Source organism: Cetorhinus maximus, chromosome 5, assembly GCF_964194155.1.
Source record: "Cetorhinus maximus chromosome 5, sCetMax3.hap1.1, whole genome shotgun sequence".
Classification (NCBI taxonomy): Eukaryota; Metazoa; Chordata; class Chondrichthyes; order Lamniformes; family Cetorhinidae; genus Cetorhinus; species Cetorhinus maximus.
This window is the reverse complement of record NC_135883.1, coordinates 5,463,246-5,479,952: the sequence shown is the minus strand read 5'-3', so window position 1 is coordinate 5,479,952 and position 16,707 is coordinate 5,463,246. Positions and strand designations below refer to the sequence as shown.

Here is a 16,707-nt window from a genome sequence, read left to right as displayed (position 1 = left end):
GGTAAGAGTTTTGTAGTCAACGACTCTACATCCTCAACAAGATTTATGTCCTCCTGTTCAGTCTTCATAACAGGAATGCGTGACAATGCATCTGATGTTTTGTTGTTTGCCTTGCATATAATTGGTTGTGGCATTGAACCTCATGAGTCTCAGCCAAAATTTCTGGACCCTAGGTGTCATATTTGCTAGTTCTTTGGTATTTAATAAGGTGACCAATGGCTTATTGTCTACTTTGATGGTGAACTGCAGGCCTAAAACAAAGTCAGTAAACTTCTCATAACCTATGTGGCTGTTAATGCCTCTTTTTCGGTTACAAAGTTACTTTGTTCCATTTCAGTCAATGACCAAGAAGCATAATATACTGGTCTGCATGCTCTATCTTTCTGGATTTGAAAGAGTACTGCTCCTATTCCAGTTGCTGATACATCCGCAACAACTGTTGTGGGCAGTTTTGGGTCATAGTGTGACAATATCACTGGTCTTTTTTTTCTCTTTTTCTTAAAGATAGCTTGTTAAGTATAAGATTGATACTGCTGTGTTTAATAAATAATTATAATAAAGTCTAAAGAGTAGGGATACTGGCGTAATTAATTAATAAAGCAAATAAAATATGTAAGCAATGGCAGGATGGGTGATGTGTTGCTGCTGCAGCATGTGGGCGCTGCTGGACATCAAGGTGATCCAGAGTGAACACATCTGTACCAAGTGTTTGCAGCTCGAGGGACTTCGGATCCGAGTTGAGGAGCTGGAGTCTGAGCTGCAGACATTTCACCACATCAGGGAGGGGGAAAGTTACCTGGACACTTTGCTCCAGGAGGTGGTCACACCCCTCAGATTAGGTCATTCAAATTTGGCCTGTGATCAGGGACAGGAGGGTGTGACTGCAGGTGAAACAGGTTTGGGGACCCAGGGGGTAGTGTTCGAAGATCCTTGGCCCCTGTCCAACTAGGTTCTTGCGAGCTGTGTGGACAAGAGCGGGGACTGCAGGGAGGATGAGCGAACTGACCACGGTACCATGGAACAGGGAACCATTCAAGTGGGGGGAGAAAATGGGAATATAGTAGTGGTAGGGGACAGTATAATTAGGGCGATAGATACTGTTCTCTGCAGCAGTAAGCATGAGTCCCGAAGGCTGTGTTGCCTGCCCGGTGCCAGGGTTAAGGACATCTCCTCAGGGCTGGAGAGGAACTTGGAGTGGGAGGGGAGGGATCCAGATGTGACCATCCACGTTGGTACCAATGACATTGATAGGACTAGAAAGGAGGCTCTGCTGAAAGAATTTAAACAGTTAGGAGCTAAATTAAAAACCAGAACCTCCAAGGTAATAATCTCGGGATTATCACCTGAACCATGGGCAAACTGGCATAGGGTAAATAAAGTCGAGGGGTTAAGTGCATGGCTCAGAGATTGGTGTGGGAGGAACGGGTTTCAGTTTTTGTGGCATTGGCACCAGTACTGGGGTAGAAGGGAGCTGTTCCGGAGGGACGGGCTTCACTTGAACCATGCTGGGATCATTGTCCTGGTGAATTGAATAACTAGAGCTGTAGAGAGAGCTTTAAACTAAATAGAGGTGTGGAGGGTTCTGGAGAGGAGATACTTAGGATTACAAAGCAAAAGGATATGGCAGCTCTGCAGGGCAGCTATTTAGGTAATGTTACCCAGAGTGTGACAGGAAGGGACAGAGTGTACAAACATTAGAAAACAGCAAATATGGTCAAAAGGGGAAAAAAATGGTATAAAGGCAAAATTAATGACTCTTTACTTAAATGCACGTAGTATTTGGAACAAAATAAATGAATTAACAGCACAAATAGAGGTTAATGGGTATGATCTTATAGCCATTACGGAGACATGGTTACAAGGAGATCAAAGCTGGGAACTAAATATTCAGGGGTATGCGGCTTTTTTAAGGACAGGCAGGAAGGAAAGGGTGGTGGGGTAGCTTTGTTAGTATGAGATGGACTAAGTACGATAGCAAGAAAGGATCTTGGATCAGAAGATGTGGAATCCATATGGGTGGAGGTAAGGAATAACAAGAGGAAGAAGACACTGGTGGGAGTAGTCTATAGGCCCCCTAACAGTAGCTATATTGTAGGACAGAGAATAAATCAGGAGATAGTGAAGGCATGTAAAAAAGGCAGTATATTAATCATGGGTGACTTTAATCTTCATGCAGATTGGGAAAATCAAATTGGCAGAGGTGGAAATGAGCAGAAGAGGCCCTTCGGCCCATCGAGTCTGCACCGACACGTGAGAAACACCTGACCTACCTACTTAATCCCATTTATCAGCACTTGGCCAATAGCCTTGAATGTTATGACGTGCCAAGTGCTCATCCAGGTACTTTTTAAAGGATGTGAGGCAACCCGCCTCTACCACCCTCCCACGCAGTGCATTCCAGACCGTCACCACCCTCTGGGTAAAAAAGTTTTTCCTCACGTCCCCCCTAAACCTCCTGCCCCTCACCTTGAACTTATGTCCGCTTGTGACTGACCCTTCAACTTAGGGGAACAGCTGCTCCCTATCCACCCTGTTCATGCCCCTCATAATCTTGTACACCTCAATCAGGTCACCCCTCAGTCTTCTCTGCTCCAACGAAAACAACCCAAGTCTATCCAACCTCTCTTCATAACTTAAATGTTTCATCCCAGGCAACATCCTGGTGAATCTCCTCTGCACCCCCTCCAGTGCAATCACATCCTTCCTATAATGTGGCGATCAGAACTGCACACACTACTCCAGCTGTGGCCTCACCAAGGTTTTATACAACTCCAACATGACCTCCCTACTTTTGTAATCTATGCCTTGATTGATAAAGGTAAGTGTCCCATATGCCTTTTTCACCACCCCACTAACATGCCCCTCCGCCTTCAGAGATCTATGGACACACACGCCGAGGTCCCTTTGTTCCTCAGAACTTCCTAGTGTCATGCCGTTCATTGAATACTTCCTTGTCAAATTACTCCTTCCAAAGTGTATCACCTCACACTTTTCAGGGTTAATTTCCATCTGTCGCTTATCTGCCCATTTGACCATCCCGTCTACATCTTCCTGTAGCCCAAGAATCTCAACCTCACTGTTAACCACCCGGCCAATCTTTGTGTCATCCGCAAACTTACTAATCCTACCCCCCACGTAGTCCTCTATGTCGTTTATATAATCTCTCAGAGGATAGTCAATTTGTGGAATTCTTTACCACAGAGGACTGTAGAGGCTGGGTGGTTAAGTATATTCAAGGCTGAGATAGACAGATTTTTAATCAGTAAGGGAATGAAGGGTTATGGGGCAAAGGCAGGAAAGTGGAGTTGAGGAATTACCATATCAGCCATGATTTCATGGATTGGCAGAGCAGACTCGATGGGCAGAATGGCCTATTTCTGCTCCTACATCTGATGGTCTTATATGTCTGGTGAAATGAGCAGCTCTTTCAATTTTTGGAATGAGAGCTGTTGATGTTCTTCCCAACACTATTCTTGGTCCTTGAGCAATTATCATAGTGGGTTGTTCACATGTGCCAGTTTGAAAGGCCGGAGCTCTGTAATGTTGCCAGATGGTGGAAAACTTGCCTTGGTCATTTGGGGATCAGCCCTGATGCCTGATGTATGTACGATGTATCCCAGAAATTGAATAGTCAGTTGTGAGGACTCACACTCATTGCTTCTTGCAAGCATTGCAGCACTGTTCCCACTCTTGCACTCTGCTCCAATGTGGTAGACCCGTGGATCAGTATGTCATTTTGTGGAAGATGACCCCTTCTAATCCTGCCAAAATGCCAGCCATTGTTCTCTGATGAACCTCTTGTGCCGATGCGATTCGAAGGAGTAGGCAATTGAAGCAATATCTCCCAAGGTGTGCAATAAATGTAGTCAGTGGTTTGGATTGCTCATCTAAAGGTAGTTGCCAGAAGCCACTGTTTGCATCCAACTTTGTAAAAATGCTCGCTTTGCCAGACTCTTGTCCACAGATATCAGTGGGTGGATTTCCCTTTCCCTGCCTTATTTAACTGTGTGAGGTCAACACAGGTTTGTATTGAGCCATTAATCTTCAGTCCTGGAACCATGCCGGAACACCAGCTTGTGGGTTTGGTTACAGGTGAGATGACTCCCTGATGCAGCATTGACTCAATTCCTTGTTTCACCTTCTGTAAAAGTGGGTGTGGAACCTTCCTTGGGGTGAACAAGCACACTGGTTTTGCATCTGGTCTCAATGTGATGCAATAGGCCGTTTTCAGTTTTCAGAAGAGTCCTCAAGCGTTTTGGGAATTCTTTCCTGGTTTGCCCAAGGTGTTCCAATTCAAAAGCTGATGAATCGGTGCTCCTCCATGTTGAACATCACTTGGAGGAAGCACTGAGGGTGGCAAGGGCACAGAATGTACTCTGGGTGAGGACTTCAATGTCCATTGCCAAGAGTGGCTCGGTAGCACCAATAATAACCAAGTTGGCTGAGTCCTAAAGGACATAGCTGCTAGACTGGGTCTGTGGCAGGTGGTGAGGGAACCAACTAGAAGGAAAAACATACTTGACATCCTCACCAATCTGCCTGCCGCAGATGCATCTGTCCATGACAGCATCGGTAGGAGTGACCACCGCACAGTCGTTGTGGAGACAAAGTCCCGTCTTCACATTGAGGATACCCTCCATCCTGTTGTGTGGCACTACCACCATGCTAAATGGGATAGATTTCAAACAGATCTCGCAACGCAAGACTGGGCATCCATGAGGCACTCTGGGCCATCAGCAGCAGCAGAATTGTACTCAAAAACAATCCGTAACCTCATGGCCCAGCATATCCCCCACTCTACCATTACCAGCAAGCCAGGATATCTGAAGAAGAGTCGTAAGGACTCGAAACATTAACTCTGTTTTTTTCCCCTCCACAGATGCTGTCAGACCTGCTGAGTTTTTCAGTATTTTCTGTTTTTGTTTCAGATTTCCAGCATCCGCAGTATTTTGCTTTTATCTTTTTTTATATATTCATTTACAGGACATGGGTTTCGCTGGCTGGGCCAGCATTTATTGCCCATCCCTAAATGCCCTTGAGAAGGTGGTGGTGAGCTGCCTTCTTGAACCGCTGTAGTCCATGTGGTGTAGATACACCCACCGTGCTGTCAGGAAGGAGTTCCAGGATTTTGACCCAGCGACAGTGAAGGAATGGCGATATATTTCCAAGTCAGGATGGTGAGTGACTTGGAGGGGAACTTCCAGATGGTGGTGTTCCCATCTACTTGCTGCCCTTGTCCTTCTAGATGGTAGTGGTCGTGGGTTTGGAAGGTGCTGCCGAAGGAGCCTTGATGAATTCCTGCAGTGCATCTTGTAGATGGTACACACTGCTACTACTGTGCGTTGATTGTGGAGCGAGTGAATGTTTGTGGATGTGATGCCATTCAAGTGGTCTGCTTGTCCTGGATGGTGTCAAGCTTCTTGACTGTTGTGGGAGCTGCACTCATCCTGGCAAGTGGGGAGTATCCCATCATGCTCCTGACTTATGCCTTGAAGATGGTGGGCAGGCTTTGGGGAGCCAGGAGGTGAGTTAATCATCATAGGATCCCTAGCCTCTGACCTGCTCTTATAGACACAGCATTTATATGGCTAGCCCAGTTCAGTTTCTGGTCAATGGTAACCCCCAGGATGTTGATAGTGGGGGATTCAGTGATGGCAATGACATTGAACATCAAGGGACATCAAGTTAGATTCTCTCTTGTTGGAAATGGTCATTGCCTGGCAGTTGTGTGGTGCGAATGTTCCTTGCTACTTGTCAGCCCAAGCCTGGATATTGTCCAGGTCTTGCTGCATTGGGACATGGACTGCTTCAGTAACTGAGGACTTGTGAACATTGTGCAATCACTAGCGAACACCCCCATATCTTACCTTATGATGAAAGAAAGGTCATTGATGAAGCAACTGAAGATGGTCAGGCCGAGGACACTATCCTGAGGAACTCCTGCAGTGATGTCCTGCAGCTGAGATGAGTGATCTCCAACAACCACAACCATCTTCCTTTGTTCTAGGAATGACTCCAACCAGCGGAGAATTTTCCCCCTGATTCCCATTGACTCCAGTTTTGCTAGGGCTGCTTGATGCCACACTCGGTCAAATACTGCCTTGATATCAAGGGTAGTCACTCTCGCCTCACCTCTGGAGTTCAGCTCTATTGTCCATGTTTAAACCAAGGCTGTAATCAAGTCAGGAGCTGAGTGCCCCTGGCGGAATCCAAACTGGGCATCAGTGAGCAGATTATTGATAAGCAAGTGCCACTTGATAGCACTCTTGATGACCCCTTCCATTACTTTACTGATGATCGAGAGTAGGCTGATGGGACTGTAATTGGCCGGGTTGGATTTTTCCTGTTTCTCTGTGTACAGGACATACCTGGGCAGTTTTCCACATAGCTGGGTAGATGCTAGTGTTGTAGCTGCACTGGAACAGCTTGGCTAGGGGAGCAGCAAGTTCTGGAGCACAGATCTTCAGTACTATTGCCGGAATATTGTCAGGGCCCATAACCTTTGCAGCATCCAGTGCCTTCAGCCATTTCTTGATATTATGTGGAGTGAATCGAATTGTCTGAAGACTGGCATCTGTGATGCTGCGGACCTCCGGAGAAGGCTGAGTTGGATCATCCATTCGGCACTTCTGGCTGAAGATTGTAACAAATGCTTCAGCCTTATCATTTACACTGATGTGCTGGGCTCCTCCATCATTGAGGATGGGGATATTTGTGGAGCTTCCTCCTCCAGAGAATGTGGCAGGACTGCAGAGCTTAGATCTGATCTGTTGGTTATGGGATCGCTTAGCTGTGTCTATCACTTGCTGTTTATGGTGTTTGGCATGCAATAATCCTGAGTTGTAGCTTCACCAGATTGACGCCTCATTTTTAGGTATGTCTGGTGCTGCTCCTGGCATGCCCTCCTGTACTCTTCATTGAACCAGAGTCGATCCCCTGGCTTGGTGCTAATTGTAGAGTGGAGGATATGCCAGGCCAAGAGGTACAGATTGTGTTTGAGCGCCTCATGAATGCCCAGTCTTGAGTTGCTAGATCTGTTCGAAATCTATCCCATTTAGCATGGTGGTAGAGCCACACAACACGATGGAGGATATTCTCAACATGAAGGCAGGAATTCATCTCCAAAGCGACTGTGCGGTGGTCACTCCTATCGATACTGTCATGGACAGATGCATCTGCGGCAGGCAGGTTGATGAGGATGAGGTCAAGTATGTTTTTCCTTCTTGTTGGCTCCCTCACCACTTGCCGCAGACACAGTCTAGCATTTATGTCCTTTAGGATTCGGCCAGCTCAGTCCGTAGTGGTACTACTGGGCCACTCTTGGTGATGGACATTGAAATCCCCCACCCGGAGTACGTTCTGCGCCCTTGCTACCCTCAGTGCTTCCTCCAAGTGGTGTTTAACTGTAGAACACCACTTAGTGTTGGCTGTACTCTGCATTGAATCAGTTGGTTCAAAGAAGAGTACAGGAGGGCATGCCAGGAGCAACACCAGGCATACCTAAAAATGAGTTGTCAACCAGGTGAAGCTACAACTCAGGACTATTTGTGTGCCAAACCACACAAACATCATGCAATAGACAGAGCTAAGCAATACCACAACCAATGGATTAGATTTAAGCTCTGTAGTCCTGCCAGATCCAGTCATGAATCGTGGTAGAATATTAAACAACTCACTGGAGGAGGATGCTCCACAAATATCCCCATCCTCAATAATGAGGGAGCCCAGAATATCAATGCAAAAGATAAGGCTGAAGCATTTGCAACAATCTTCAGCCAGAATTGCTGAGTGGATGATCAATCTCAGCCTCCTCCGAAGGTCTCAGCATCACAGATGCAAGGCTTCAGCCAATTCAATTCACTCCACGTGATATCAAGAAACGGCTAAAGGCACTGGATACTGCAAAGGCTATGGGCCCTGACAATATTCCAGCTATAGTACTGAAGACTTGTGCTCCAGAACTTGCCACGACCCTAGCCAAGCTGTTCCAGTACAGCTACAACACTGACATCTACCCGGCAATGTGGAAAATTGCCCACGTATATCCTGCACGCAAAAAGCAGGACAAATCCAACCTGGCCAGTTATTGCCCCATCAGTCTACTCTTGATCATCTGTAAAGCGGTGGAAGGGATTCATCAACAGTGCTATCAAGCAGCACTTGCTTAGAAATAACCTGCTTACTGACACTCAGTTTGGGTTCCGCCAGGGTCACACAGCTCCTGACCTCATTACAGCCTTGATTCAAACATGGACAAAAGAACTGAACTCAAGAGCTGAGGTGAAAGTGACTGCCCTTGACATCAAGGTAGCATTTGACTGTGTATGGCATCAAGAAGCCCTAGTAAAACTGGGTTTAATGGGAATCAGGGGGAAAACTCTCCACTGGTTGGACTTATACCTAGCACAAAGCAAGATGGTTGTGATTGTGGAAGTCAATCATCTCAGTTTCAGGACATCACTGTAGGAGTTCCTCAGGGTAGCGTCCTTGGCCCAACCATCTTCAGCTGCTTCATCAATGACCTTCCTTCCATCATAAGGTCAGAAGTGGTGATATTCACTGATGATTGCACAATGTTCAGCACTAGTCATGACTCTTCAGATACTGAAGCAGTCTATGTCCAAATGCAGCAAGACCTGGATAATATCCAGGCTTGGGCTGACAAGTAACATTCATGCCACACAAGTGCCACGTAATGACCATCCAACAAGAGAGAATTTAACCATCGCCCCTTGACATTCAATGGCATTACCATCACTGAATCCCCCCACTATCAACATCCTGGGGGTTACCATTGACCAGAAACTGAACTGGACTAGCCATATAAGTACTATGTCTATAAGAGCAGGTCAGAGGCTAGGAATCCTATGATGATTAACTCACCTCCTGGCTCCCCAAAGCCTGCCCACCATCTACAGGGCACAAGTCAGGAGTGTGATGGAATACTCCCCACTTGCCTGGATGAGCGCAGCTCCAACAACACTCATGAAGCTCGACACCATCCAGGACAAAGCAGCCCATTTGATTGGCACCACATCCACAAACATTCACTCCCTCCACCACCAACACAGTAGCAGCAGTGTGTACCGTCTACAAGATGCAGTGCAGGAATTCACCAAAGCTCCTTAGACAGCACCTTCCAAACCCACAGCCACTACCATCTAGAAGGACAAGGGCAGCAGATGCATGGGAACACCACCACTTGGAAGTTCCCCTCCAAGCCGCAGATCATCCTGACTTGGTAATATATCACCGTTCCTTCACTGGTGCTGGGTCAAACTCATGGAACTCCCTCCCTAACAGCACTGGGTGTACCTACACCACATGGACTTCAGCATTTCAAGAAGGTAGCTCACCACCATCTCCTCAAGAGCAATTAGGGATGGGCAATAAATGTTGGCCTAGCCAGTGATGCCCACATCGCATGAATGAATAAAGATAAAAGATGACTTGTAGATCTATGCAAGCTTTTTGACTTAACAGTGATCATTCTTTGTGGTGGATCTGCACTGGAGTATAGTAGTCAACTGTCCCTTGATTCACAGTTGAATGCCTCCTAGGCCATGGAGTCATATGGTCAATAGCTGGAAGGAGTTTTGTTTTAGCCACTGATCAGTGCTGAGAGAATATAAACACCTGTTCCAGTGTCTAATTAGACATTTGTTTTATGTTCATTGACCATAATATCTGTGCTCCAATCGCTCCCATTGGATCCTTAATTTCTTCCATGAATGGCACATCATTATCTTTTTCTTCTTTAACTTCTTGGATGGTACATGATTTTAGTTTCTTCTCCTTTAATTTTCGTGTTAAGAGCTTTTTGTTGTGGCATATCAATTTAAAATGGCCCATTGTGCAGGAATGGCACTCTGCATTTTTGGTGGGACATTCTTTGCACCGATGCAGCCTCTTCCCGCCACAACGCGAATACTGAATAATGGGGCTACTTCGCCCTCTTCATTTTTTCCTGGCTTTCGTTTTGGTTCCCAGCCACTTCTATGTGCTGAAAAGTGCACTGTCTCAGCTGTTTTTGTCTACGAAATTTCTTTTGTGGCTTAAATGAAAATTTGGTTTTGACATCTTTCTTCCGCTTGCCTCATTATCTGCTCAGCCTTCGATAGGGTCAAATCTTCCCTCAGCCGTGGGAAATCTGATGAAGCCTCTTCTAAGACATCCACAACAATGAGAACCTGAATTAACTTTCAGGGCTCCACATTCAGAATTCTCAGCTGATCAATCTAAATCATTAATTAAAGAATCTACGCTCGCTCCTGGTCTTTGGATGCGTCTATTGAATTTTGCCCTCTTTGTAATGCCGTTTCTCCAAAAACTATAATAGGTATCAAAGGCTTTGAAACCTTCTTCATATGTTGCTTCTTTCTTCCTTTATGCCCTGTCTGATAATTACATCATCTGCACTACTGCCTATGGTGTAGAGTAAAGCACTGACCTGTTCCTTGCTAGTCTTCTCTGAACAGCTCCAAAGCTGTTCCATACCTAGTAAACCTACAATGCCAGTGCACTTCTCGGCTTGATCGGGGCTTCCATGTGATCAAAGCACTCTGGTAAAGGTAGGATTTTCTCCATGGTTTCCCTTCACTGTAACCTTTTTTTGAGTTTCGTTCAAGAATTTCCTGTGCTGTCCTTGTCCTGCAGTCATTTTTCTTGTTGCTTCTTCCAGTCACTGCGTTCTTCACTGGTTACTTCTTTTTTCATGTTTTCCACTGCTACCATCTGTTGTCATCATTGTGGGGTCTCAGATGGGGTTGTTCATGAGCTACACTTACAGATAATGCTGGAGGCAAGGCTGGTGGTTAATTCTACCTTTTTTATTGAACATTATACTAACTATGCTCAAAACAGACTCTGCACAAGGCTCTACATAGAACTATCTCTCTCCATGCTCTGCTGCCACATGATCTTACATCACTGATGATTTAGATGCTCTATTTACGTATTTAACATTAACCCTTTATGCTACATGGCTCTCCATGACATCCTCTCCATGGATGAAGCCATACATTCAAATGCCTGAAGCCTGGCAGAACTCATGACGTGAATGGACTCGTCCATACCCACGCATAGCTGCACGGGATCCCTAGCATCTGACATATTTTCCCCTAGCCTCCGCTGCATGTCCAGCAGGCTTCTTGTGGCCACGACTAGAGGTCAGTTGTCAGCATGGGCCTCAGTAGGGGCCTGGTCCCCAGCAGTCCACTGATCCTCTGGGGATCCAGCTGTCACATCCCCCTGCACCTGCTGAGACGTGTCTGTGGTATACTTACCAGATTGTGCTCCCCAATCTACATGTGAACCCTCTACAGACTGTGTGGGTGTCATTGTGCTGGTGGAGGTTGATGATGAGGAAGATAACTGAGCATCCTCTGGGGCAGTGGCTGCTTTGTCCCCAGAGGTGGAGTCTTCAGGCTCCTCCCTTGGCTGTTGCCTGGTCTTCGATTCATGATGACCTGTAGTGGAGAACAAAAAGAGTCACATTAAGAATCGATTACCATTTGAGCACTTTACATTTCATTGCATCCATTCTGTGTGCCCATTTGCTAACAACAGGATGGTTGCCTGTCTTCATTATACCTGGCCTGTCCAGCCTCACCATCTGTGTTTTTTTTTCTCCACTACAGGTCATCATCATCCAAGGACCAGGCCACAGCCACGGGAGGAGCTCCTCCTCCTGTCCCTGTCCGTCTCCTCTCCTGGGAATTGTGGGTCTGCTTGGTCTGTATGACAAAGTGCAGAGTTAGCGACATGTAACAAATGTCATCTGTCTGCATACATCCTCATCATACATGCTGGCCTGACATTCACACATTACATCCAAGTGCATACAAAAGACATGTTTCCACATATTTTGGCTTCAGTTGCCATGTGGCACTAAGGCTAATCACACAATCACTTTTCTGGCATAGCTGTCCACTTACACATATATATTATTAATGACCACACAGGAGACACCTGGTGACGCCTGAGACACTGGCACTTACCCTTGCAGTTCGGAGCAGGTTGTTGACCTGTTTCCTGCACTGGACCCAGGTTTGATTTGTCATCCCACAGTTGCTCACCTATCTCCGCCGCCTCTGTTCAGACCGCCTTGGTCTGGCGGGTGGGCCTTCTGATGCCATCTTCAGGAAAGAGCAGCCCCTGCCTTTCCCTGACAGCCTGGAGGAGAACCTGCAGGGAGACATCGCCTGAACTTTGGGACTCGTCTGGTTCGATGGTCAGACATTGGGTCTGATGGGGTCTTGGGATCAAACTCAGGTGAATATGTCAGTCTCCAGCACTGCCGTGTCCTGGCTGTGATGCAAAGCATCCCTGTTTCAACAGCAGGCTCTTTAATTAGCATGCCCATAGATGTGGCATTATCAGCTGATGGTGGGTTTCACCAATGAAAAGCTTATCCTGCCATCTAATTGCACATGTTTCAAACGCATGCATTGGCACTTAGAATTTTATTTATAATCGTGTGGGAAACAGCAGAAAGAGAGAGCGCAGAAGTGGCGCGCAATTCTGGTTAGGACTTTAGGAACAGCACACTGTTGACAAAATCCAGACTGAGCTAGCCTTCCACCTCCTGCATCGAATAAACCATAAGTAGAGCCTACTATACTTTGTGTTTTGTCTTTCCATAGCATTTTTAACATAGAAAAATGTTGCAAGATATTTGATATATACATAAACAAGCAAACATACCATACTCACTGCAATTTTTCTACCTGCCCATTCAGTCACTTCCAAAAATCTCCATTATGTAATTAAACATGACACACATTTAACAAATCTTTGTTGGCTCCTCTTGATTAACTCATGCATTTCCAAATGTTCAGTAATTTTATCTCCACGTGTGCATTCTAAACGTTTGCTCATATTAAACACTAGACTAACCCTTCACACCATTTGCAATCGGATAAATTAGTGTTCATCGCTCCAGCTTTAGCAGCTTTTTTACCTTGAAACTTTTAATGAGATAGGAATTGGTATCTATTATGCCTCACTAAACCAGTAAAGTAAATGCATCCATTGTTCATAATGGTATATAATGGTTCATAAGTATATCCTTGATTTTAATGTACACAAAGATTTTGATAGGCTATTTCAGCCAGAATGTATTATATTATGTATTATACCCACTATTATATTTCAGGCCTTGCTTACCTAACCTAGCCACTTCCGTACAATACTGGGGGGTCCATTGCTTTGTAAGTTTTCAAGTTTACATGTAATCTTAAACTACATCCCTGTTTGCCTTTTCAGATGGACATTAAAGACTCAATGCCTGGGAGCTGTTCTGGCCAACTTTTCTCCCTGGACTCTCAACATAAAAATGTAATTCATCTCATTTACTGTCTGTGGGACATTTTTGGTTACAAACTGTCTGCCAGATTGCCTACAAAGCAAATTCATTCATTCATTGTGAAGTACTTTGAGATGCAGTTCTCTTCCTTTCTTCCCAATCTGATTTATCAGTACCTACAGCCTTCGCTGACCAGGTTTTCGGTTTTGGTTTCAATCTAGAATAAAACTTTCCACTTGACTATCATGGCAAGGGGCTGGATTTTAAAGGATGCCCTGATCTCCAACACACCGGCTAAAAAGTTGGATGGGGAGTCCTCCCCAATGCTGGGAGCAGCGTTAATTGATTCACGGTGAGACTCATACCTGTTTCTTGGCAGGGAGTTCTGCCTTGGAGACCGGCCAGCCAATCAGATTGGATGGCAGCTCTGTAGTCCCAGCAGTGCCAGTCAGTAGCGGTGCCCACTGCTGAGACTACAGGCAGTTCCACCACACTGAGGAGCCCAGGTAAACCTGGGGATGGAGGTCCATGGTGAGGTGCATGGGGGCTGGGCTCAAGAGGCCAGAGTGGAGGGTTAACATAGAAACATAGAAACTAGGAGCAGGAGTAGGCCATTTGGCCCTTCGAGCCTGCTCTGCTATTCATTATGATCATGGCTGATCATCCAACTCAATAGCCTGCTTCCGCTTTCTCCCCAAACCCTTCGATCCCTTTTGCCCCAAGAGCTATATCTAACTCCTTCTTGAAAACATACAATGTTTTGGCCTCAACTACTTTCTGTGGTAACGAATTCCACAGGCTCACCACTCTCTGGGTGAAGAAATTTCTCCTAATCTCAGTCCTAAATGGTCTACCCCGTATCCTCAGACTGAGACCCCTGGTTCTGGACTCCCCCACCATCAGGAACAGCCTTCCTGCATCTACCCTGTCTAGTCCTGTTAGAATTTTAAAGGTTTCTGTGAGATCCCCCCTCATTCTTCTGAACTCTAGCGAATATAATCCTAACCGACTCAATCTCTCCTCATATGTCAGTCCCGCCATCCCAGGAATCAGTCGGGTAAACCTTCGCTGCACTCCCTCTGTAGCAAGTACATCCTTCCTCAGATAAGGAGACCAAAACTGCACACAACATTCCAGGTGTGGTCTCACCAACGCCCTGTATAATTGCAGTAAGACATCCCTGTTCCTATACTCGAATCCTCTGGCTATGAAGGCCAACATACCATTTGCCTTCTTTACCGCCTGCTGCACCTGCATGCTTATCTTCAGCGAATGGTGTACAAGGACACCCAGGTCTTTGTGCACATTCCCCTCTCTCAATTTATAGCCATTCAGATAATAATCTGCCTTCCTGTTTTTACTACCAAAGTGAATAACCTCACATTTATCCACATTATACTGCATCTGCCATGCGTTTTTTTAAAGGGGGAATGGGGTTTTGGACAAGGGTGCTTCCACTGGGCCCAAGGGGCCTGCAAAGGAGATTCCTACCCAGCCTAAAACCAGCCTGTGCAACTAAATACTACTGGTAGCAGGATGAGAACTTTAAGTGGCTATTAATTGGTCATGTAAGGACCTCAAAAGGCTCAAGTGTGGGCAGGCAGTCCCCCAGCCCCCTGTAAAATTTCAGACAGATCAGGGGTGGAAGATTGGAGGCGGGAAGGCCACCTGGTGGATTTACTTGCCCCACCACCTTCAAACTCATCAGCGGGGGCACATAAAATCCAGCCTGAGGACAACATACTCCCTTTGGAAATGCAATGGACAGATGTTAAAAATGTGTATGTGTTAGTTAACACAATGATGCAAGCACATTGGAGTATCTTGCTGTGGGACTCAGGCTGAATTTTCCCACCATACTGACCCATTATTTGTCAAGTACAATTCTATATCCTGGAATCATCCTTGTCACTCTTTTCTCAACCACCTCTAATGCTGAAATCCTCTTGATGAAAGGCTGTCTAAACTTGTGTATAATATTCTACACGTAGCCTCATTGGTAATCAAGCAAAGTTACCGCATTTGTTTAGTCAAACGATCAATGATTATATCCAAATCATTTTTTTTTGCAGTTTCACTAGGTTGTTCAGTAGTATTTATACATTGTGTACCCATCAGTGGCTACAATATTCACCACCTCATGTTTAGTGGGAAGAATTGAGCCATGGAATCTAATTAATTTGCATTAATATCCAGTTGCATGTTGTTGCTTTCCTTTATGTTTATCCATGTCCTATAGCTTGGCATTCTCGGAAAAGACATGCTTACCTTCAATTAATATATAAATAATGTGCACAGCAAGGAACCTTTGTAGGCCTCCATGGATCACTGGTCACTGGACACACTTTATCCATTTTGATCCAGCCAGCCAAATTGCTATTAATTTCACAAACTCCTTGAATTCTTCTGAAATTTTATCAAATGCCTTCAGAAAACTGATGTAAATTCTAGCCATTGGATGGCCCTAATCTATTGGTTATCAGTTATTCCGTTAGCTATAGACGTGAATTAAATTGATGAGACTCTCCATTCACATTTGTTACTAGGTTTTAAACTTGAACTCCATCCATCATCCAGTTGCCTTGGTTTAAGAAATACTGAGGGAACCAAGCCACATGTGTTTATTGTAATATAAAAGCAAAGTATTGCGGATTCTGGAATTCTGAAATAAAAACAGAAAATGCTGGAAAATCTCAGCAGGTTTGACAGCATCTGTGGAGAGTTAATGTTTCAAATCCGCGTGACTTCTCCAGAGCAGATGTATTTATTCCCCTTCCATAGACAGAGGGGAACATAGGGCTTAAGCAACTCTTATTCAAGAAAGGATGAAAATATATACTTCAAAAAAATAACCTATTTTGTGACTTGCATTTTTTCTTGAGGAAGAAGTTTAATCAAATCTATTTTAAGAAGGAAAACTTGCCGAGGTTGTTGATCTTGCAGCTGAGAGATGAAGGAGGTGCATTGTTTACAGAAAGCAATGACCAACTTGCCATAAGAATTTCCAATGTAAGATTAAATGAATTGCACATAAAACCAGTTTCTTCCCTCCTCATTCATCAACACATGTAAGTTGTTTGTCACTGCCTCATAATTTATTCATAGCTCTGGCTGAACGAAGAAATCAATAAAACTGTCTTGTAAATAAAGCACAGCAAAAGGTTTAGATTTATCGGCTTTACCATACTATGGAAATATAGTCATGTCCCCCTACTCCTGACGTACATTTGTCAAAGGAGGTCAGGCATGCTGATGGAATGAAAAGTTATGTTTCCTATGCTCTTTTGCATACTGACCTACTGAAGAATGGAGCATTTGTTTTGTGGTTGAGTTTTAATGATATTAAGCGTTGTAGGATATGATGGAATTTCCATTCTTAAGTGTTGTCTGTTTGTGTTTTA

General features: G+C 45.0%; 1 protein-coding gene across 1 annotated transcript in view; it reads left to right on the top strand.

Annotated features, from left to right (window-relative positions):
• Window positions 1-13,981, top strand: part of LOC144680475 (sterile alpha motif domain-containing protein 12-like) — an 85,104-nt gene extending 71,123 nt beyond the window's left edge. Inside the window, exon 5 of the mRNA XM_078541475.1 lies at window positions 13,267-13,981. Within this exon, the coding sequence (XP_078397601.1) occupies window positions 13,267-13,277 (11 nt within the window). The 3' untranslated portion in view covers window positions 13,278-13,981. The remainder of the gene's footprint in view (window positions 1-13,266) is intronic.
• Window positions 13,982-16,707: the final 2,726 nt, after the last annotated feature.